Below are 25,356 nucleotides of genomic sequence, written 5' to 3'. Positions count from 1 at the left end.
GTGGGTTCTATAATGGTAGGTATCTCGAACCTCTTCGAGTTCTATCATCTCCCATTTTCTATCCAATAGAAATTCCTTTTCCAAAAAGGTTGCATTCCTAGAAACAAACACATTTGTTTCTTGGGGATGATAGAAGTAATATCCAACAGAATTCTTTGGATATCCCACAAAGTAACATAAAATGGATCGACTATCCAATTTATCTCCCACTACCTGCTTCACATAAGCAGGGCACCCCCATATTCTAAGATAAGAATATTTGGGTGGCTTACCCATCCATATCTCATATGGTGTCTTGTCAACTGCCTTTGAATGGACATTTTTCAACAACAGTGCCGCTGTCTCAAGCGCATATCCCCAAAAGGATGGCGGCAACTCCGTGAACCCCATCATAGACCGAACCATGTCCATCAAAGTCCGGTTACGACGCTCCGAAACACCATTCAACTGCGGTGTAGCGGGCGGAGTCCACTGCGAGAGAATCTCATTCTCCCTAAGATACTCTTGGAACTCGGCACTCAAGTACTCACCACCTCGATCTGATCGAAGTGTCTTGATGCTTCGTCCCAACTGCTTCTCTACTTCACTTCTGAATTCTTTGAACCTTTCAAAGGCTTCAGACTTGTATTTCATCAAATACACATACCCATACCTCGAAAAGTCATCGGTAAAGGTGATGAAGTAGGCATGTCCATGCTTAGTGGTGATGCTAAGCGGACCGCACACATCGGTATGGATCAAATCCAATAACCATTTGGCTCGCTCCACATGGCCCTTAAAGGGAATCTTGGTCATCTTTCTTTTTAGACAGGATTCACAAGTCGTGAGAGCATTAATATCATACATATCAAACATGCCCACTCCCACTAGCTTGTTCATCCTTCTTAGGGAAATATGTCCTAATCGAGCATGCCACAATTGTGCCGAATTTAGAGTATCTTGTTTGCGTTTGTTTGTTGTTGTTATAGCTTGGACATTGTTTAGTGGAATATCTTTCAATTTTAAGGTGTAGAGATCGTTTTCAAGTTCTCCAGTACCAATTAAACATTCATTCTTGTAAATGTTGCAAACACATTTGCTAAATAAACAAGAAAATCCATCTTTATCAAGCATAGAAATGGAAATAATATTTTTCACCAAGTCTGGTACAAACAAAACATCTCTTAAAACAAACTTAAAATCATTGTTCAAATGCAAGTAAACATCTCCCACAGCCTTGGCAGCAACCCTTGCTCCATTGCCCATCATCAAGAAGGTCTCACTTTCCCTGAGCCTCCTACTTCTTCCCATCGCCTGCAAATCATTACAGAGATGTGAGCCACAGCCGGTATCCAATAACCAAGAAGTAGAGTTAATTGAAATGTTTACTTCAATATAGAACATACCGTTTCCAGAACTCTTCTGGGCAAGATATTCCCTGCAGTTACGCCTCCAATGTCCAGGCTTCTTGCAGTGATGACAGATGTCAACAGTCTTGTCAGCCTTCACTGGTGTGGCTGCCACAACGGGACCCAGAGTCTGCTTCTTCAAGGGCACGTTCTTCTTGGGACGTTGGAAAGAACGCTTCTTTCCCTTCCCAGGTAGACCGGTCTTCGTACCAGATGAAGAGCCCACAAAAAGAACCGGCTTCTCTTTCTTGATGGTGGACTCAAAGGTCACAAGCATGTTCACCAACTCCTCAAGGGTCGGCTCCATCTTGTTCATGTTGAAGTTCACCACAAAAGGATCAATGAGCTACGCAGCGATAACAGCAACACGTCGGTGGTCAACTCCGAAGGCAATATCAAATCCATGCCAACGAGCTTGTCCACGAGCCCAATCATCTTTAGGCCATGCTCATGGACCGAGGCCCCATCTCGCATGCGCAAAGTGATCAACTCCTTGACGGTAGCATGCCTAGGAGAACGTGTTTGCTCTCCAAAGAGCTCCTTGAGGTGCAAATGAATGTCAGCAGCACTCTTTGCATCCTCAAAACGCCTCTGCAACTCATCATTCATAGAAGCCTGCATATAACATCTGGCCTTCAAGTCATGGTCACACCAATCCTTGTAAGTCTGCAATTCCTCAGGAGTGCAGCTAGTCGGAGCCTCAGCAGGGGGCGACTCAGTCAGTGTATATGCAATCTTTTCCGAGTTCAAGACGATTTTCAGATTTCTTAGCCAACTGATGTAATTAGGTCCGGTTAATACGTGTTTTTCGAGTATGGCAGAAAGCGGATTGCGAATTGAAAACATTGTCAAATTTTGTACTGAAAAGTAAAACAGATAAATGTTAATGACTATTTTAAAATATTTAGTAAGATATAAAGTATGGACTTTTACTTTATATTTTGCTCCCACTGTTTTGACATTTTCACTACCCTCTAGTGAAAACGGGAAACTTCTTTCCTCGGTAGGTACGTAAGGTCCAATTAGCGAATTATGATCCCGAATAATATCAGCCAATCATAATCCCTAAAAGGTAGTTTCCAATTGCATCACAATGCAACCCTCTACGTAAACTTTTGTCTCACATTTGATTAGGACCCAATAATATGACGTCGTTCATCTTCACGTGTCAAGCCTTACCCATCGATGTTGAACCTTAATGGACGGTCGCCATGAGTTCCCCCAATAATATGAGCCGAAATCATGGGAGTTCCACGTAGTTCACATCACCATGTCAATGGATGTCACAGCTTTCCGGCACCCAGGGCCCCCCCAATAATATGAGCCGAGCCTCGAGCACGGGTAGCGTTCATCATGCACCCATTGTCGATGGAAGACATGGAAATTATAAACAAATTTATAATTTCCCTTTTCGGGCTTGATATCAATTTTGAATCTTATTCAAAATGAGGGTTTTTAATTTTGAAAGGTCTCATCATTAATTTTTATTTAAAAGCTCGCCATGTTTGATCATATGTTTGCCGGATTCATGCAACTTTGTTATTATCATAATAATAACGCACATACTCATTATTTATAACATATCATGCATATATTATAAACAGTAAACAAACAAGGATGATCAATCGCCCCAATACTAATGGCCCGTGTGAGCTAAACACGGGCCTAGGTCCAATCCTAGGGTAATGCAAGGGATGCAAATGCAACTATTAAATTAGCTTCCAATATTTACATGTCTTCGATCTTCATAATCATCATGGCCACCATCTTCCAAACTTGATCATCCACTATACTAATATTTACAAATAAATATCCATGGCAAATAGAGATACATTTCCAATTCCACATTCTAGACAATTGATTAATTTGATTGTTGATTTATAAGATAATCATCTCATCTAAAAGTTAGGGATTTCACCTAAAAGTTTTGGAGCCAACGTAAAAGTTTCCCCAATTAATATGTAAATATCAGTATAATATTATATATGGCTTTAGAATTGACTGAAAATATGAGTTATGTTAGCTTATTTTCCGAAAATACTTCGTTTTCTTATGAAAAACAACCAATATTTAGGTTGCATTTCGATTGATATATTTGATTTAGATAAATGGATTTGACTTGGAAAATATTTTGATGATGAATTCAATTCACTTTTTTTTAACTTTGAGAACTTGCAGCCATTATCTTTGATGTCTATGGGTAAACTCATAACATCAACGCAGTAGACTGAAAATTACACTGATCAGGCAAACCATATTGGATAAAATACAAATTCTGTGTGGAAGGTTCAAAGCTGAGATGACAGATGCAGAGAGGGCCGAACTCATGGCCTCTTGGTAGGGGTCAATTGACATTTATTTTGAATGTATTTAAAATCCATAAAATAATTGTTGGTCTCAAGTGCGTCATCTTGAGATAATAATGTGAAAATAAAGTGTAAAACTGGATACCGAGATTTATGTGAAAAATCACTAAAAATTATTAGGGTAAAACCACAGGTAAGATGAAAATAATTCTATTATAATATTTTATGGTGTACAAATACTCACCGTATTTTCAAAGAGAACGCACACTCTCTTAATACAGGAGAACAAATACATCATCAATATTATATAACTAAGAACTCAAATGTATGAGATGAGATAAATGAGCTTAGAATGAGATGCTCGGGATAGTTTGAATTATGAGAGGAAACACCTATTTATAGATGCTAGTCATTCATATTAAATTCCCTAACCGTGCCTTAAATTTTTGGACCTGATCTTTTTAAGGTCAGGATAACAGCAAAATAATAAAATCATCACCAGACCTCTTGAAATATGTACAAAGATCTGCACTAACTGTTGTATCTAAAGCTCGTGATAAAAAAATCAAATCTCTTATACCAACACCTCGGCGCCTGTTTGAGACCGTACAAAGATTTGTTCAACCTGAAAACCAAGTTTTTTTCGAATTTTTCTGCAAAACCTTATGGCTGGAGCATATAGATTTCTCCTTCAAAATCATCATGAAGAAATATCGTTTTCATATCTAGATGTTCTAGATGTAGGTCAAACACCACATACAATTCTAACATCACTTTGACCTTTGTAAGTCAAACCACGAGAGAAAATATCTCATTGAAGTCATTATTTTCTTTCCGAGCATACTTTTTTACCATCAAGCTAGCATGATATCGCTCCACTGTTTATTGTCATCACGCTTGATCTTAGATATATATATATATGTTACCAATGACTTTTCTTCATCGTGGTAGCGTAACAAGATTCCAAGATTTATTTGTGTATAATGCTTCCAATTCTTCCAGCATTGCTGTCATCCACATGGATACATCTGAGCTTCGAGTAGCCTCATGGAAATTCTATGGATCACCATCATTTGTTAATAGACAACATGTAATATTGCTTTTAGTGACATAATCTGAAAGTCAACATGATGGTCTTCTCTCTCGAGTTGACTGTCTTACTTTAGAAACCTTAGACTCAACATGTTCTTGTTCCTCATGCTCTGGTGCTGCTTCACAAGAAAATGAAAGGGATCGATTTTAGGTGCCCGAATCGCAACGGAAGCAACAAAATTTTCGAAAATCATATTTTCTAGCATAAAATTTCGAGCACCTCAATACTAGTGTGTAGCAAATACAAAAACACAAAAATATGACATTCATAGTGTGTTTAGAAATTATACCTATCAACCTCAAAGATTGATGTAATGGCTTCAACCAAGTTGTAAACAACATGGCTCTTCAAAGGCAAGACAAATCTATAAGCTCTCCTTGGACTCCTTTCTTCAAAATCAAGCCCACCACCAACTAGGTAGATTTCCTCATATTTTGCACCAGAAAAATAGGAGGATTTTTCTTTTGAGAAGAGTTTTCTTTCCTCAACTATTGAAGAAGAAAAGGGAGAAAAATTGAAGGAGAATTATTCCCCAAAATTTCGGCCAACACAAGGTAGAATCAAGGGGAGGATGACTTGTCTTGGTTGTGGGAAAAGATAAAGCAAAAGGTTGCATGCCATGCAATTTTTTAATAAAAAGTATTCCCCAACTCTTCACCTCCCAAGCATGCAATGTGACTTGGGCTTGTAACTATTACAAGGCTCATGTACTTTATTTAAATGTCTCAAACACATTTGAGTCCATTTAAAGTTTACTTGATTTTACTCAAGCCCACTAGTTTAATAATTATTTCTAATTGGGCTTTACAAGGCCCAATGTTATTTAATTAATCCAACACTTGAATTAATTTAATTATTTGGACTCTACTAGGCCCACTAGTGTTTAATTAATTCAACACTTGAATTAATTTAATTTAGTCCATAATAATGTTTATGAAAATCACAATTTTCAAATACATTATTTATTTGGCCAACTTTTAATTTAAGAACACATTCATAAATTAAAAATTACATTTCTCTCATAGAAGTCATACTTTTATTTTTCCTCAAGCTTATAAACTCCTTTATAAGCCGTTCAACACATTGAACTATTTTACTTCTCAACGGGATCTAGAAAACTAGTATTTGTGTGGCCCTCAATGGTTTATTGATACAACTAGCCGTGGGTTCACATCTCTATGTGATTCGGACTAAACATGTCCTTATATGAGCATATCTCAATTGCTCCATTCTTACTTATCAACTCTTTGATAACAAGAATGTCAGAACTCAAGTCTGATAGTACCCAACCAATCAATGTTAAACGCCTAGCAGCATCGCTTACATGATTCCCTAGGTATCAAATGATAGTGCATGCAAGAACCATTCAATTATGGTTAGCGTACAGTACGGTCCCTTCAACTCATATATCCCAACCGATTGGACAACCATTGGTTTATCGAGAGTTGTCAATGAATCGATACTATGTGTCATGTCGTAGTTGCATCGATGGTGTAATCTATGAAACCCCTTTCATAATTACCACCATACTCTGATCAGAGATTTCAACCTACATACACATGAGAACACATAGGATATCCATACCCGAAGGTAAGCGGTGAATCCCCGACTACAATGCATCGACTCCTATATGTTTCGACAGAACACCCAACCTTGCCACCTGATGACCCCATGAGAGTCAGGTAAACAAATCAAAGTGTAATTCTAGCACATAGAGTCTCAATGTTGTCCCAGGTCATAAGGACTAATGGTGTACAACCATAAACTAGGACTTTTCCACTCGATAAGTGAGAACCACTTGGAAAGTTCTTTATGGAGGGTTGTTCAGTGCACTCTACCAGGAGCACCTATCTGCATGCTCGGACATCACAATGTCCCCTACCAATGAAACATGGTACTCACATCGCAGATACTAGTCTCGAACTCGAGCGGCCTATATCCTTCTTAGTTGCGGCTGAATCGACTAGGAACTGTTTAGAATATACGGTATTCCAAATATGAGTTTCATGATACTCATCATATAAGCATCTCATATTCTTTCTACTATTTGTATATTCAAGGGCTTTATCTATGCAACTAGCATGGGTATACAGATAAAGATGTGCCAAAATAATAATTTCAAATATTATTAAAATAAAGATTGTTCATACATAGAGTTTCATTGTGAACACTCGGCCAACACTTGGCTCGACGGGCACCTACTCTAATAGAAAATTGATATTCGTCTGTCTTATTTTCCACCTGAAATAAAGTAGTTTTTGAATTTAGTGTACATTTGTCTCCTTTTACTTTATCTTCTTCGAAGATTAGTTCCCTACTGATAACAAGCTTGTGGATAATAGGATCTCACAAGCGAAACTTCTTTACTCTATCAGCATAACTCAAAAAGATATATTTTCTGGATTTTGAATCAAACTTCGATCTTTATTGCTCATTGTATAGAATGTACACAAGACTTCGAAATGTATGGAAATGATAATGATCATACGGCTTCTCAGTCCACATATCCATCGGATTCTTCAAGTCATTCGCCAACAAAGGAGAACGATTGACAATATAACAAGCGGTTTTCACTTTTTCCACCCAAAATGACTTTTCTATACTTGCAGTCCTCAACATAGCTCTTGTTCTGTCCAATAAGATTTTGTTCATCCGCTCTGCCACTCCATTATGTTGAGGTGCGTAAGCCGTCGTGAAGTGTCTTTTGATGCCCTCATATTGACAAAATATATCAAATTCGTCACTGATATATTCTCTTCCATTGTCAGTCCTTAGACACTTGATTTTATTCTCAAGATCAAGTTCAACCAGGGCTTTGACATAATTGAAGATCTAGAAAACATTTTATTTCTTCTTGATTGGATATACCCAGCATCTCCTAGAGAAATCAACAATGAGCGAGAAAAAGTACCTCGCTCCTCTTAGAGATACAACCGTGCTTGCCAAACATCTGAATGAATCAGCTCCAATATGTTTTTGCTTTTGACAGTGGAAGTATCAAACTTTAATCTCTGTTGTTTACCGACAACACAATGCTCGCAAAAGAGTAGATACACTTTTGTAAGCAGCGGCAGCTGATTCCATTCTTAAAGAATTTTCAACCCCCGTTCTAACATATGTCCGATCTTTCTATGCCATAACAGTGTTAGTTCTTCTCGTAAACCAATTGATGCAACAACTTGTTCCGGCTCTTTGTGTCTTCTCCTAAAAGTACATATAGATTTGCAGCAACATTTTCCGCCTTCATAACCACAAGTGAGGCCTTCACAATTTTCATGATCTAGTTCTTAATATGAGTTTTGCACCCAATATCATCCAATTGCCCCAAAGACAACAAATTCTTCGTCATTTCTTCCACATTGTCTGTCATTTTCCTCGGTCTATCTCCCATAACCGTCAATCAATCTCATTTCTTAAAACTGTTTGTATATTTATTTTCTACAACATAATATTGTCAACATTGAACTTTGTTATCTAATACTTGCCCACCATTATGTCTATAACAATTTAGTAGACTGAACAAAATAATATTGTATTAATAAAAAAAATCCAAAAAAACTTTTCTAATGTAGAAGATCAGTCTAGGCTACAACGATAGAGCATATTCATAATTTTAAGAAAAAATTTTAAATCAAAACTCATATATCATTTATTGGTTTCAGGTGCGGTATGTGGAGATAATAATATATAAAAAGTATAAAACTGGATATCGAAATTTACGTAAAAAAATCTATAAATATTATTATGGTAAAAACCACAGACAAAAAGAAAAGAATTTCATTATAATATTTTATGGTGTACAAACACTCACTTTGTTTCTAAAGAGAACACACACTCTCTTAATACAGAAGAACATACACCTCATAAATATTATAGAATTAAGATCTAAAATATATGAGATGAGATAAATGAGCTTATAAATGTCTGAATGCAAAAAATTATCATATCTTTCGGCCAAATTTGCAACCAAATTTGACAAATATCTTGCCAACTTATTTTGACTAAATAAATATGCTTGTCCACAGTCATCCACCATTCATAGTAATTGCATTTGAAATAGTATGATTTGGTATCAATTCGATTTGAAATTCACTTCGATTTTTTCTATTCAAGTAAATCTAAAAATTTGAAATCAATCTATCCAATCACAAATATTATTTCAAAATTTTGTTGTAAAAAAACATCTTCGTCCATTTTTTACATTCCTATATATATCTATTAGTTTAAATAAAGATAAAGACCCTTATAATAAATAATTTTGAGGTATTCGACAATACCTTTTTTTAAATTTAAAATTCCCTATTGTTTTAAATCTCTCTCCTATTTTAAATGATTAAAGATGAATACCTATTTTCATAATTCATCATTTATAATTTCCCCTTATTTCTTTATAATTTTATAGTATATGTTTTTTTTAGTAATTATCCTTTTTTTTTCAATTCATATCACATTATATTTCATCCATAATTTTTCGAGTATTTCTGTTCAGACTCTGCGTCAGGTCTCCCCAGCGTGCATTTTAGTCAACATTTGCGACTAAACAAGCTGACTCTGCGTCAGGTCTCCCCAGCATGCCTTTATTCTTTTCATGATATTTAGTGAGACAAAAAAAAAATGCTAAGAGCAACTCTCGAATTTTTGGATTCCTCCCCGATGCATCCATCACGATCAAGATTGTAAATGCAAAGTTTAGCAAACTGCAAGCAGAACCAAATCTTGAGGAGGGTGCACGCATATAACCAGATTGAACCTCAAGAGATGTGGAATCGACTTGCTTGGTATTAAAATTCCACATTTCACTCAATGCAATTGACTTCAAAGTATATGCTGCAAAGGAATGAAGGCTTTAAGATAAGTGACAAATTCTTGAAAAGGATGAATCAAGCTCCAAATTTAGTATCCACTCAAACTGGTTTCTGTGCTGTAAATTTACATTCGAAAGGTAGCTAACAAATTTAGCATTTCAAGTGTCTTTGCTGGTGCCTACTTCAGCAAACAATTCAGCTTCCAAAAATGACATCCGGGGGGGTGGGACAATCTTACCATGAGGGATGGAGACAAGACTCTGAACTGGACCCATTACAGCAGAATTTCAATACTTACAGGGACCAGACTCGTGTGATTAAAGTTAAGAATTGCGATCAGCACCTCGGCTCCTGCTTCATACATAAGATACTTGACGACCCAAACATCATGGGCTGCAGCACGAAGAGAAAACCATAAAGGGGAAAAATAGTAACTACCATTACGAATGGAGTAATAAGTAAGACAAGTTCAGCACATTTAAATATAATTCGAGATGTTCCTTGATTCGATATGATAAGGGCGAGTTCATTGTTGGCGGGACATGATATAAATTTGTATGAGAAAATGATATAACTACAAGTGCATGAACAAGAACGTTCAGAGAAGTAGATAACTTTCATTCACAGCACAAAATAAAAAGGTGCAAGGAGCTCAGCCGAGGGCACACACTTATATGCCGATCCAAGTCAAATTAATCACAGTAGCTGTATTTCCGTTCAGATACACTAGCATAAAAAACAAATGCACACGAGAATACTCTGTCTTGCCTACTTGGGGTGTCATAGAGAGATTTCAAGTTAAATCAGCTCCCATCCTTGGCAAGGATGTCAAAGTTTGCCTACACTGCAAATATGTATGAAATGAATACCAGCATCTATTACATTCCATTTCATTATAGAGATTTTATTTAAGAATTCAAAACTATGTCCATATGTTATATAGAAAAAATCTTTCAATTCTTAATCTTTAAGATATTCATAATTCAACGCCGACCTTCACCAACGGTAGCAAAGGAAGTCATATGGGACTTGGTCTCCTTGTATGTAGATTTTGACGAGGTTTAAACAAATATTTAGGTTCCTAAAGTTTCCAACTGAAATCGACTTGTGATTTCAATAGGGAACTTATTATCCATTATTATATCCATATAGAATTCCACGACATTCTTTGCACAAATCCAAAGATACATGACATTTTTATATTAAAAAAGTGAACATACCGTCAATTGCTGAAATTACTTTAGACAGAAAACAAGCCATACCTGAGACGAATGAGGGAAAACACTACTTGCAAGTTCCTCATTTAATAGCACAGGAAGAGGTGGCATTCGGCTCATAATCCCAGGCATGTTACTCATGCTATAAAAGTAAAACAGATCCACTAAATATGACATGATGAAGTGCAAAAGAAATGTCGGCTAGATTGATAACCACAACATACTCATTCAATATTGTAGTTATGTTGTTCCGTGTATGAAAAAAGAGATTAACATTCTCCTGCAACTGATAATAGAACGACAAGATCAGAAGAGGCAAATGTATGCAAAGATTAAATTAGGTAAACAAAGGGCAACAATTTGCTAAAAGAGGAAGAGATCAATGTATATATCATGTTAAACAAGGTCATCTAGTTAGACCAAGTTTCTTCCTGTGTATCATTATTGGATTTGTCTACTTCTCCAACAGTCCTTGATCAAATTTACTTATTTAACGTTGTCAACTAAAATTCTCCTTACAACAACCAATGTTGCAGTGTGATTTCAATGTAGCTCAAATGACCGTGTTTTGCCATGTCATTTAGTTTAATAAAATAAATTAAACTAAAGATCAATCAGCTTATTTCTTAGCCATAGTTTAAATATCTCTGTGAGATCAACAAACACATATAACACGTCCAATCTAAATTCTAATCTCACCATGTTGTATACTGAAAACCACATAAAGATCATTCCGTGTCAAAAAGCATTATATTGTTTATTCAGTAATAAAAGATGTTAAAAAATAATGTCAAGGTGCTTCATGTGGATCATGACTCCTCTCTAGTACGGTCATTAGGGTACTTGCAGGGTGCATTTTACAGGCACAAGATATTTCACATTACACATGCAGGGACTTCTCTCGCCTACTTCAATATTTAAGTTCCCGTGGAATATAAGTTTTATAACTTTGAAGGTTAACCACCTTCTCCATAGGAATCAAATATTCAAGATCTTGTTTTCGAAAGCAGACCACAGCGATTTCAAATCTGTTTGTGGTATCCTGATTGTTACAGAGATCTTGGTGAAACAAACTTTCGAGCCATGACATCGAGTACACAGAAAATAAGAAAATCACTTTTGAGGATTGATAAACCAAGGTCCTTACATCTTCATCAAAGATGCACACGTGCTCAATTCAGAGGGCCAGCTTTTCGAGTTCAGATATATTTGTATCTTCCCGTACTTTCAGATGGCCAATTTTTTAGTGTATATACTTGATTTCTCCGCACATACAAGAGGATAGCATGAAGTTGATTCAAAATACACTTTTTAGCAGTAACATTACTAAGGGATTGATCAAATGAAAATTATTAAAATATTCAGCTACAAGATTGTAACCACAAATATTGTTTATAATAAATTATATATTTGTTCATAACTTTTCTGGTCTTTTATACAGGGATTTGAATTGTTTTGTGTACAAACTACAATAAGAGGTGAGAAATTCCTAGCCGGTTAGAATCAGACATACCTAATTATTTGCATGGAAATTTATTTAGATTTTTCCGATAGTTAAAAGCTTTTTAATAAGCTTTCCTTTATTCCTAATACTTGACGACAATATCAGGGGATCATATCCTGCAAGTCTGCGCGTTAATTTATCTATCCCCTCTAAAATTCTTTTATTCACCTTATGCCAAAATGTTATCTTCGGAAACTCATAACTCGTGTCACCTACGAATGATACCTTATATCGAAAAGGAAGAAATGTGTGTTCACATACGTCTAAAATAATTTAGCAATTTAGAACAAGCTGGCTCTAGTTTCCTCCTGGAATTACCTTGAGAGCTGAAAGATTAGCAGAAATTTGACCGAAAGCTTGCTTGTTTTCTTCCAAGAGATGTCTGGCTGTACCACTCAGTGCTGAAAGATATATAGAATGAGTTCGCAATAGTAATATATTCCCTTAAAATCGATAAAAGGGCATCTGAATCATCCCCTCTAGACACAAAAATGAACAAGTGTGCTCAGTAGTGATTGTTAGGGAAAGAAGCAAAAGATGAAAATTTGATTAATCCAAAAAGTTAGGGAGCCAAACCTTCTGAAAACATTAAGTTACTTTGATTGTGATGGTTTGAAATGAAAGAACATGAAGCAGCATTCATTGATGAAGCTGGAGACATATTATTCCTCAAAGATGAGTCAATCAATTTATCCTGGAAAAATAGGTCAAGTGTTAGAGCGAGAGTTTTTCCAAAACAGGGAGAATAATTCTGAATTGTGGATATTCACACACAAACAAAACATCTATAAGCTTAATAACAAATATCCACGCTCTTTTGCTGGCCAGTTGATAAAACAAACATAGAATCGTTAAAACTTGATATGTAAACAATCTAGTGATTGCTCACAGCAACTTAATCATCGGCATGGCTACGTCAGAGAAGAATGAGATTCAGCACCAAGCGAGGGTAACACTTGCCAAAACAACTAAAAGGTAAGGAAAAGGTACACCAATTGATAAGACCTAGTATTTCAAGCATTGATCTTCTCTCAATCAGTGATTTGCAAAACCAAAATTTTCATTTTCCAACTGTAATGTCGCTATTTCACAAACAATTCACCTGACCAAGACCCAATCAAATCCTATCAACAACAAGATCCAACTGGGATCAAACCACTGCTACCACCACTTTGCACCCTGCTAAAGCCGCCAACTCCACCCCCTCCAAACCAGAAAAGGGGATATTACACCACCTCGCCACCATAGAACCAATAAGACATCCTACCAATAGACAATTGCAATCGTGCTAATGCTACAATCAATAAATTGTTGAGCTTCCGTAAAAGCTACAGTAAGCAACTCACTCCACATCTCCTGTGTGCTTGCCAATCGCCAGTAACACTTGATACTCTCTCTTCAGCTTCTACCAAATATTGTCTCATATATCCATCGGTAGATCCGGCTTAAACCCTCAAAGACAATCCCAGTCCCCAGACAACAGATTATAGTAAATTCAAAAGTATAATATAACCAGCATTCCTAAAGTTGATTACTACATCTGTCATGATAATAGAGCCATAAGTTTATACTGATACAGGCTGATATGAAGTCAAATATGAATATCAACTTAAACCAGCGTTGGTTATGAAACACTATATCCATTCAAGAGCATGTTTCAAAGATTCTAAAATCTGATTCAAATATTCAAAAATAGATAAATTAACTAAATCTCATACTGATCAGCTTCGATTTCAGATGGAGTGTTTAATCATCTAGTTTTAGGCAGCGGTAAATCGGATAATTGAACATACCAATTGACTAACACAGCTAAAAAAGTTCTAAACAACCTAGTTTTTCAGTGATGATTTTCAGATGCAGTGTTTAATCATCTAGTTTTAGGCAGCAGTAGATCGGCATAATTGAACACACCAATTGACTACCACGGCTAAGAAGGTTCTAAACAGCCTAGTTTTTCAGTGATGATTAATTTAATTAGATTAGAAAAACAAACTTTGCTGAAAGTTATGAAATCACACCACAGCCAATGAATGTCAAAAACTGAGTTAGTTAATGTACTGTAAGCAAACCTAAGAAAACATTACCCTCTGATCCTTCACTTTCTTCACCAAGCTCTGATCCTCATGTTTTCTTCTCTTGCTCTGACAAGAAAATGTAAAATCATCGAAAACAAGGAGGCAAACATTCTAGGGAAACATTCTTCCACATAAAATGAAGCAGAACGGTACATATTATTATTAGATGCAATCTCTACAAGAATTATGAACTCACCGCCATCCATCTACATCGAAGAGCAACGTCCCGTACAGTTTTGTCGCCAAGAGAGGCGGCAATCTTAATATACATCAGAATTTTGGGTTCATTAGCATACCTTCAAGCAGGAATCAACCATGTGAAAACAGGGTCAAGCTTTTGGAAACTAATAGCAAACAATTGGAATGCAAGATAAGCTCCAGATGTAAGATCTGGACAAGTTACACCACAAGTCACAAATTGTAAAGAAGTCCACATTACGTGGGAAGAAAATCAAGGCTGAAATAAACAATCAGGCTAACTATAAATTAATAAGAATTTTGTGACTAGGTGACTAAAATGCAATGTTGTCATAGAAGCACTACCATGAATCCATATTCTAAAGAAATGGATGAATACATGACAGTACAGGAGTTGAATGACAGATGATCAAAGGCTTTATACTCACATAAAGAAAAAGATAATGATCCCCTTGATAACTGCATAGAATTTTTTCATCAACAGCTGCCAATTGCAGTAATGATTCACGTTTAATTATCCTTTTTACACAGCCATTTAAAAGATTCACACCTTTGGATTTTAAAAGTGAAATTTACAGGCACTACAATTCCCATTTGTATTTGAGTAATAGCAACTGATGCAAAAATCTCACAAAACAAACATTGTCATACAGTGTGTTGCCTAAAAGTCTACATGCTTCTACGAGGCAACTAGATTATTGTAAATCCAGTTTCCAAACCCCAGGAAAACTTTATTTCCGTTACGAAATATGTAGACAACAAATAAAAGCCTAACTCGAACAATGAAAATGATGGATCATAAACTTCTTTAACGGTGACTTACGAAATACAAACTACCATATTGACTAAGAATGAAATGCCCCAGCATACACAAAAGACGTTAGACCAAAAGACAACGAATCAGAGGTAAAAGCACCTCAAGTACACGTTCCGAAATTGGAACAAACAGCACTCATTTCTATTCTGCTTATGCAGAAAGCTTGAGGACTCAATAATTTGGCTGTTAGTTTGAGAATCGTGTCGTGTTAGTTTAATCAATAATTTTGATTTAATAATTATATCCTTATGCTGGGAGGTTCTTTCACGTGCTATAGCAAAATAGGGGCTTTCTTGTATATTTGAGCTCTGTAATTGCAGAAAATAGCCGTACTCTTATAACCTGGTGTGGATTACCGAGTGCAGATAAAATCGGTCATTTATAGTTCTCTCTCTCAAATCCTCTATACCTATGCCTGCGTCCTCAATCTCTCTGTCACTCCAGAATATAATTAAAGCTTTAGCAACTGTTAGTTTCTTGGACCATAAACAAGCAATATGAGCACATGGTACAACAAAGTTTCCAGGATTTCACTTCCGCGATAAGCAATACGATCACAAAGTCAAATTCAAGTAAATAAACAAATATATATTTACAGATTTCCCACGATTAGAAAGAAAGTACCAACATTTGAAGCCCTTCCTCCAGCTTGTACTGCTCCTCAATGCCCCATTCGACAGCCAACCCCGTGTCGTGCTTCAAGCCCAGGAACCGAATCAAGCAGAAGCGTCGAAGAGCTCAAAGAATTCGGAGAACCCCCAGATGAGAAAACCATCCCTCCTCCCGTAGCCCCATCACTCACAGCTAAATTCATAATTCCCCCAGGATTTCCATAATAATTTCCCATGGAAATCATTTCACAACCCCCCGAACCGCTGCTGCTGCTGCTCATCACACCTCTGGGTTTGAACATTACGCCCTGCTGATGGTAATGGTGATGAAACCCGGCGTTCGATTCAGATGTCATACTTTTTATTGCTGCATAAATAGGCACAATTACATCACTTCCAGAACCAAAATTGCTTTGACTTTCCGAAAGTCTGCTGCCAGAGGCTTCGGTCTATGAAATTCTTCGCATTACTGAGCACTTGGACTTCAGCTAATAGGTGAATGAATCCAGAGGAAATTGCTGGGAGATAAAGGCGGTGAGCAGTAGAAAGACAATCGTTTGTGAATTGAAAAATATGGCGAGGAGGATGATGGTGGTGCTGTAGCTTTATAAAGTGGGAGATATTTTTATATTTTTTTGGTTTCCTTCTTTTTTTCCTTCAAGAAATAAAAATAGTCATATAAATTGATTTGTGTTGAGTTTAAATTCCGTAAAATACCAAATTTTAGGTTTCGTCAAATAACTTAGTTTTTTTTTTTTTTTTTTTGTCTAAAATCACTAAATCTATCATATGATTTATTTAGCATTGATGTTATTGTATATAATATATGTGACGAAAATATAACTCATATATTACACACACTAAAAATGATATCAATCAATAATTCAAAATTACTATCAAAAAGTTTGTGGTTTCGTTTGATTTTGTTTACATAGTTTTAATTTCTACAATAATGTTTCTCACGAAAACTTGCGGAGCGTGTCAGGTATGTGATCATACCAAATATAGAATGATCTGATTTCTTTATCAAACGTTGTGTGTTCTGATTCGAACGTTAGTTTTAATTCCCTCGGTATGGCTTCAAAGCGAAAAATATAAACTTAGGAATTTGATGTAATTGTAGAGAAAATCCATGAATAACATCAAATTTAATTACGTTATGAACATAAACAACATTTTTACAAGAAAGTTGGAGGAATATATCAAACTCTTAAGAAACTAGAACGCTGGAAATTAAAAAAATAAAGATAAAAACATTGAGAAAAATTGAATAAACTTTGTTGCTGCTTTTTGTTGAATGTTTTTCGCGTGATTTTTCTGATTCTTCATCTCGGCTTTTGTTCCACTCCACTGAACAATTTGGTCATTTTTCATGATCATTCATCGTGGATCGTGGACCAACTCCTCCTATCATAGTGTTCAACTTACTCATTCTTAGGCTTTTCTACTGGGCTTTTTTGGATGAGAACAAATGTCTTCAAATAAGATGACTATAAATAAAAACATATCAATTTACAGTACTAAAATTTTATTTTCCTATTAATCCATAATATATATATATATATATATATATATATTTATAAAATTATAGGAAAGTGGATTGGTTTTGGTTGTTAGCTACTTTAAAATTATCGAACTTGTTGTGAAAAGTAAAAATTTATGGTAAAAATTTAAAATCTCAAACTCTCAAAATTTACCAAACTACACACTTTATAATATTTTTCTCTCTACTCAATTGTGAATTTCTTCACAAATGATAGGTCTATTTATAGGAAATCTTTACAAATAATCCAAAAATAAAATACATCATTACCTACATCATCACAGACTAATTTTCAATATTTACAACTCTTATTTTCAACATTCAAATATTCAACATTCAAATATTCAATACACACATTTTAAATATTATTTTTCAACATTTAATATATTATTTTCAACACTCCCCCTTGTGATGATGATCATGATACGAAGATGTCTTCATTACGTGTTTTTGTACTGCCTCGTTAAAAACCTTACTAGGAAAAACCCATTGGGATAAAAACCACAATAAGGGAAAAAGAGTGCAGTCACGTAAGCTCCCCCTCATGTTGACACGAACAATTCTTCACAAATTTCGTAGATTGCGCATCCCAATATTATATATGTGCTTTATGAATATTGACGTAGGAAATGCCTTTGTGAAGAGATCTGATGAGTTTTCACTTGATTGAATGTGACGAACATCAATACATTTATTCTTCTCTAGCTCTTTGGTGAATGCGAAGAACTTAGGAGGAATATGTTTAGTTCTGTCGCTTTTTATGTATCCCTCTTTCATTTGAGCAACACATGCAGCATTATCTTCATATAGTATCACAGGCTTCTCGTCGAATGATAATCCGCATGAGATTTGGATATGTTGGGTCATTGATTTTAACCACACACATTCACGGCTTGCTTCATGTAGTGCAATAATCTCGGCATGATTTGATGAAGTTGTTACGAGCGTTTGTTTCTGTGAACGCCAAGAAATTGCAGTGCCTCCACGAGTAAATACATATCCAGTTTGGGAACGTGCCTTGTGTGGATCAGATAAGTATCCAGCATTGGCATAACCAATTATACTTGGATTAGCATCTTTTGAATACAAAAGTCCCAAGTCTGTCGTTCCTCGTAGATAACGGAATATATGTTTAATTCCATTCCAGTGTCTCTTTGTTGGATATGTGCTAAATCTTGCCAACAAATTTACGGCAAAAGATATATCAGGCCTTATACAATTTGTAAGATACATAAGGGCACCGATAGCACTTAGATATGATACTTTTGGACTAAGAATATCTTCATCATCTTCACATGGACGGAATGGATCCTTTTCTATGTTTAATGATCTAACAACCATTGGAGTACTTAAAGGATTTGATTTATCCATATTAAAACGTTTAAGGATCTTTTCTGTATAATTTGTCTGGTGAACAAACATTCCACATTCTTTTTGTTCAATTTGTAAACCCAGACAATACTTGGTTTTTCCAAGATCCTTCATTTCAAATTCTTCCTTCAAGTATGACACAACTTCTTGAATTTCCTTATTTGTTCCAATGATGTTTAAAGCATCAACATATACAGCAATAATTACGCATCCGGATGTTGTTTTCTTAATGAAAACACAAGGGCATATTGAATTATTTACATATCCCTTTTTCATCAAGTGATCACTTAGCCGATTATACCACATTCGACCGGATTGCTTTAACCCATATAACGATCTTTGTAATTTCACAGAATAACATTCTCTGGGTTTTGAACTTTGTGCTTCAGGCATCTTAAATCCTTCAGGGATTTTCATATATATATTACTATCAAATGATCCATATAAGTAAGCTGTAACAACATCCATAAGACGCATTTCTAAATTTTCAGATACCGCCAACCTAATCAAATACCGAAACGTAATTGCATCCATCACGGGAGAATACGTTTCTTCATAATCAATTCCAGGCCTTTGAGAAAAACCTTGTGCAACAAGTCGAGCTTTATATCTTACTATTTCATTTTTCTCATTTCGCTTTCGAATAAAAACACATTTGTATCCAACAGGTTTTACACCTTCAGGTGTAAGGACTATAGGTCCAAAAACATTACGTTTATTTAACGAATCCAATTCATCCTGGATGGCTTCTTTCTATTTTATCCAATCCTGCCGATTTTTACATTCACCAAAAGATTTTGGTTCATAATCTTCATTATCATTTATGATGTCGATTGCCACATTATAAGAAAATATATCATCAATTTCTTCTATATCTTTTCGGTTCCATATTTTTCCAGTATTAATATAATTGATAGAGATTTCATGATTCTCGTCAGTTTGTGGTTCTGACAGAACATTTTCATCATCATGTGTTTCTTCAGGAACACCATTCTCTATTTTGTGATCATCAAGTGTTTCTTCAGGAACATCATTCTTTATTTTGTGATCATCGTGTTTCTCTATGAATTTTTTTTTTCGAGGATTTTTATCCTTGGAACCGACTGGCCTTCCACGCTTCAGGCGTTTAATGACATCATGAGTATTTTCAATTTGTTTCTTCGAAATTTCAATTCGAGCAGGGGCATTTGCAGCATGTATATATGATTTAGTTACCCCTTTTGTGTCTGCAAATGCATCTGGTATTTGATTTGATATTCTTTGCAAGTGCACAATTTGTTGTACATCTTTTTCACATTGTTTTGTTCTTGGATCCAGATGTAACAATGATGATACATACCATGTAATTTTCTTTTCGGTATGTTTTTGTTCTCCCCCTAACATTGGGAAGATTTCCTCATTAAAATGACAATCAGCAAAACGTTCTGTGAACACGTCGCCTGTCTGAAGTTCAAGATATCGAATGATTGATGGACTGTCATAACCGATATAAATTCCAACCTTTCTTTGAGGTCCCATTTTCTTTCGTTGCGGCGGTGCAATAGGCACATACACCATACATCCAAAAATTCTCAGATGAAAAATGTCTGGTTCTTTACCAAATGCAAGCTGCAATGGGGAGTATTTATGATATGCACTTGGTCTGATGTGAATTAATGAAGCAGCATGTAAAATTGCATGTCCCCATATAGAAATAGGGAGCTTTGTTTTCATAATCATTGGTCTAGAAATTATTTGCAGACGTTTAATCAATGATTCAGCGAATCCATTCTGTGTATGTACATGAGCAACATGATGCTCAACAATGATTTTCATAGACATACAATAATCTTTGAAAGTTTGGGAAGTAAATTCACCAGCATTATCAAGTCTAATTTTCTTGATTGTATAATCAGAAAATTGATTCCTCAATTTTATTATTTGAGCAAGTAATCTTGCTAATGCAACATTTCGAGTTGACAATAAACATACATGTGACCATCTGCTAGAGACATCAATCAATACCATAAAGTATCTGAATGGTCCACATGGTGGATGGATTGGTCCACAAATATCACCCTGAATACGTTCAAGAAACATTGGTGATTCAGTTTGGATTTTGGCTGGCGATGGTCTTATAATAAGTTTTCCAAGAGAACATGCTTTACGTTGAAACTTATTATTCTGAAAGATCTTCTGGTCTTTCAGTGGATGACCATGTGTTTTTCTATAATTCTTCGTATCATTGTTGAACCAGGATGTCCTAATCGATCATGTCAATTGGTTAATATTGAAGAATTATCTACTACCATGTTTGATTCAATGGGACTTATATGTGTATAATGCAATCCAGTAGGGAGCATTGGTAGTTTTTCAATCACATATTTCTTTCCTGATTTATATGTGATAAGACACATATATTTCTCATTCCCTTCATTCATTGTTTGAGTATCATACACATGGGAATATATATCATTAAAACTCAACAAATTTCTTTTCGATTGTGGTGAATATAAAGCATCATTGATCAAAAATTTTGTACCATTAGGTAACAAAAATTGTGCTTTACCACATCCTTCAATCAAGTCAACAGGACCTGATATTGTATTCACCGTTGTTTTTGTTGGTTTTAGTTTCAAGAAATATCTTTTATCTCGGAGGATAGTGTGCGTTGTACCACTATCGGGTATGCAAACTTCAGCTTTGCTCATAGCATTTTCCATATTTGAACTTAAAAAAAATATGCAATGAAATAAGATTACTGACAATACATATGTAAATATAACACATATCATAATTGTACAATAAAACATTATTATATGAATACATGAAAAATAAATTATTGTACATTTCTATTCTACCATTATATTGTTCATTCTCAGAGAAATCATTGAGAAAATCAGTAGCATCAATATTGTTCATCTCTATCCCACCAACATATTGATCATTTTCAGAGAAATCATTCATAAAATCAGCAGCATCAAAATGAGTTGAATCACTCAAACGGTCACTGCGTTCAGTGAAGTTGCTATCTTTTTCTTTCCCCTTTATCGATTCTTTATAGAGCTTGCAAAGGTGCTCAGGTGCTCGACAAATACGAGACCAATGTCCTGGAGTGCCGCATCTGAAACAAGAACTTTCAAATCTTTTCGAGTGATTTTCATTAACACTCATGTTCTCATGATGCCTTTTCTGTGGGTGGTTCGTGACGCCCTTTTGAGATGAGTTATAAAAATAATTATCTCTATTGTTTTCAAAACCACGGCCTCGACCATGACCACGACCAATTCCACGTCCACGAGCACGACCACGTCCTCGACCTCGACCTCGACCAAAACCTTGTCTTTGAATTTGATTTTGGTTTCCAGGTTTAAATTCATTTTTACTCACAACATTTACTTTTGGAAATGCTGTTGATCCAGTGGGTCGGGACTGATGATTTCTCATTAATAGCTCAGTGTTCTTTTCCGCCACAAGAAGACATGCGATGAGTTCAGAATATCTCGCAAATCCACGCACTCTATATTGTTGCTGTAAAGTTATATTTGATGCGCGAAATGTGAAAAATGTTTTTTCAAGCATTTCCGATTCTGTAACCTCATGTCCACTAAATTTTAGCTGCGAGATTATTTGATACATCGCTGAATTATAATCACTGACTTTCTTAAAATCTTGGAATCTTGACATATTCCATTCATCACGGGCGGTCGGAAGTATAACTTCCCTTATATGTTCAAATCTTTCTTTCAATCCTTTCCACAGAGCCATAGGATCTTTTTCGATGAGATATTCACATTTTAAACCTTCATCGAGATGTCGACGCAAAAATATTATAGCTTTTGCTTTTTCTTGTGATGAAGATATACCATTTTCTTTAATGGTCTCGCTTAGACCCAATGACTCAAGATGCATTTCTACATCGAGAGTCCATGGCATATAATTTTTTCCCTTGATGTCGAGCGCAACAAATTCGAGCTTTGTCAAATTTGACATGGTGGTACTAAAAAATTACGATGTATTTTATTAGTTAATGAATATTGCAATACAAAATAATGGATAAACAACAATTACAAGCATTTGTAAAAATAAAGAAAACACACGAGGAGGATATTCTCCGATAAATAAAAGACTCGTGAGTATGATAACCAAAATAATTAAAAATAACCTTGAGAAAGTCATTTTCTTTTTTCTTCGAAAAATTTGATGAAGAATAATTTTTAGAGAATAGAAGAAAGTTGGAGTGATTGAAAGAGTTTGTGAGATCATATTTATAGGGCAAAAACTAGCCGTTTTGTTACCGTTTATGACCGTTGGTGTACAAAAAAATAAATTTATGTATTTGTATAATTTTATGGTAATAATATGGTGTATATAATATTAGTCATGTTAATAATTATGTATATCATATCACATTATTATAATGATGTGTCATAAGTTATTTTGTTTAAAAATCTTATAAGCTTTTATACTTGTCGTATCCCTTACCGGGAGTGTGGGATGTCGTCTTAACATCCTCCCAGGATTTATAACAAGTTTTTGAAAAATTTATTTTTATTATTTCTAATAATAACATTATATTATATATTAAATATATACACAATAAATAAATAACAGTAAAATAAATATTATTACTTTTGTTACCTTTTTCTTCTGTTTGGAGCTTGGAAAAGTATGTAGGACTTTTAGAGCTTCGTGCTGATAACGTGTTGTGAAAAGTAAAAATTTATGGTAAACAGTAAAAATCTCAAACTCTCGAAATTTACCAAACTACACACTTTATAATATTTTTCTCTCTACTCAATTGTGAATTTCTTCACAAATGATAGGTCTATTTATAGGAAATCTTTACAAATAATCCAAAAATAAAATACATCATTACCTACATCATCACACACTAATTTTCAATATTTACAACTCTTATTTTCAACATTCAAATATTCAACATTCAAATATTCAATACACACATTTTAAATATTATTTTTCAATATTTAATATATTATTTTCAACAGAACTGAGTTTTTCAAAACATCTATTCAGATTTAATTGAGATTGAAACGTCTGCTATTCGTTTTCTTAAAACGTGCTAGAAATTTTTTTTTCTTTTAAAACCTCACTTAGCATCGGCCGAACCATAAAATATTTTTGACATCTTAAAAATAAACATCCAACTGCCATTTAAAAATCCAAAGGAAAATATTTTAAAGCATAAAATCGTCAAACATTTACCAACCCAAAAACATTATTTGAAAAGTATAGCCTATACTATAACCTCTCAAAAATCTCTCATAGCATAAATAAAAGACGTAAAAATATCTTTAACATTACTTAAAATCATAAATAATAACTAGTGCGAAAAACTAGCGTCAGTCCTCGGGTTATGTGCACCTCCAGTCCAGTCAGATCAACCATCAAGACCTCCATTAACATATTATCATAATCACCTGCATCAATCACACCTAGTGAGTCTAAAGACTCAACACATCATATTCTTGATAACAAGTAATACGTAAAACAGTTAACATATAACGGTGAAAAATACTTGTACTTAAAATATCATTTTCATGAAGATGCATAAACTTAAACATTTTTTTAAACATTTTAATGATGCATAAAAACATTTTCATAAAAATATAAACATACTCATATTCATATTCGTATTCATATTCATATGCATATCCATATTCGTATCCGTATTCATATTCGTATTCATGTTCATGTTCGTGTTTGTTGAATTCAGATCGTGATTGTGACTCGTATTCTTGATCGTATTGGCCGATAGATCCATCTAAAAAACCACAGTACTGGGCGGCGGGGACACCAGCAACACTCTCACCGGTCAACTGGGCCTTGGCCTACGTATTAACATATTCGTATTCATATCACGTATTCGTATTCGTATTCGTATCAACGAAAACACGATCGTCGGGCTCCCACTGGGACCATGACCCTCACGATATTTCCAACATATTCAGTAGTCACAATCCCTTCACTTCCTTCAACATGTTATCATCACTTAATAAAAATCATGTATATGCATATCATTTTATTTTTGAAACCAAGCATGCAACATATCTTTTAAATGTCCAATTTAAATCATAAAAAAAAATCATAGACATTTAAAAATCATAACTTAACATATTAAAAATCATAAACATCCATGAACATTTTAAAAATCATATATCAACGTATAAAAATTCATAAGCATGTGAAATAATCATATTAGCATATTCAACAGCAAATAGAGCACTGCCATGACGTTTACTAATTTCTAGGTGTAAAATGACCGTTTTACCCCTGGACATAAAATTTCCCGTTTTTGAAATTTTCTTAATTTCATTGACTCTAACATGTCCTAAATAATTATTTAAGCTTACATGAATTTTTTCATAATTTTATTTGGCATAAATGTTAAACTTTTTCAATTATCTTTAATTAATTGTTTTAACGGT

General features: G+C 34.8%; 1 protein-coding gene across 2 annotated transcripts; it reads right to left on the bottom strand.

Annotated features, from left to right (window-relative positions):
- Positions 1 to 9,639: 9,639 nt before the first annotated feature.
- On the bottom strand, positions 9,640 to 16,639 carry LOC142532730 (uncharacterized). Of its 2 annotated transcripts, none has more exons than XM_075639147.1 (8): positions 16,032 to 16,635; positions 14,585 to 14,684; positions 14,398 to 14,454; positions 12,890 to 13,007; positions 12,632 to 12,714; positions 11,034 to 11,095; positions 10,855 to 10,951; positions 9,640 to 9,985 (listed from the first exon to the last, which is right to left on the bottom strand). In XM_075639147.1, coding segments are annotated over exons 1-8 (576 nt in total). In that variant the 5' UTR covers positions 16,034 to 16,635; the 3' UTR covers positions 9,640 to 9,928. The 2 variants fall into 2 exon arrangements, with proteins under 2 accessions (XP_075495262.1, XP_075495263.1); XM_075639148.1 differs by lacking the exon at positions 9,640 to 9,985 and adding an exon at positions 10,194 to 10,431 and having other exon boundaries at positions 16,032 to 16,639.
- Positions 16,640 to 25,356: the final 8,717 nt, after the last annotated feature.

Source organism: Primulina tabacum, chromosome 18 (genome assembly GCF_025594145.1).
Source record: "Primulina tabacum isolate GXHZ01 chromosome 18, ASM2559414v2, whole genome shotgun sequence".
NCBI classification, from domain to species: domain Eukaryota; kingdom Viridiplantae; phylum Streptophyta; class Magnoliopsida; order Lamiales; family Gesneriaceae; genus Primulina; species Primulina tabacum.
Note: the sequence above shows the minus strand (reverse complement) of the source record. Positions and strands in the feature narration are given on the sequence as shown.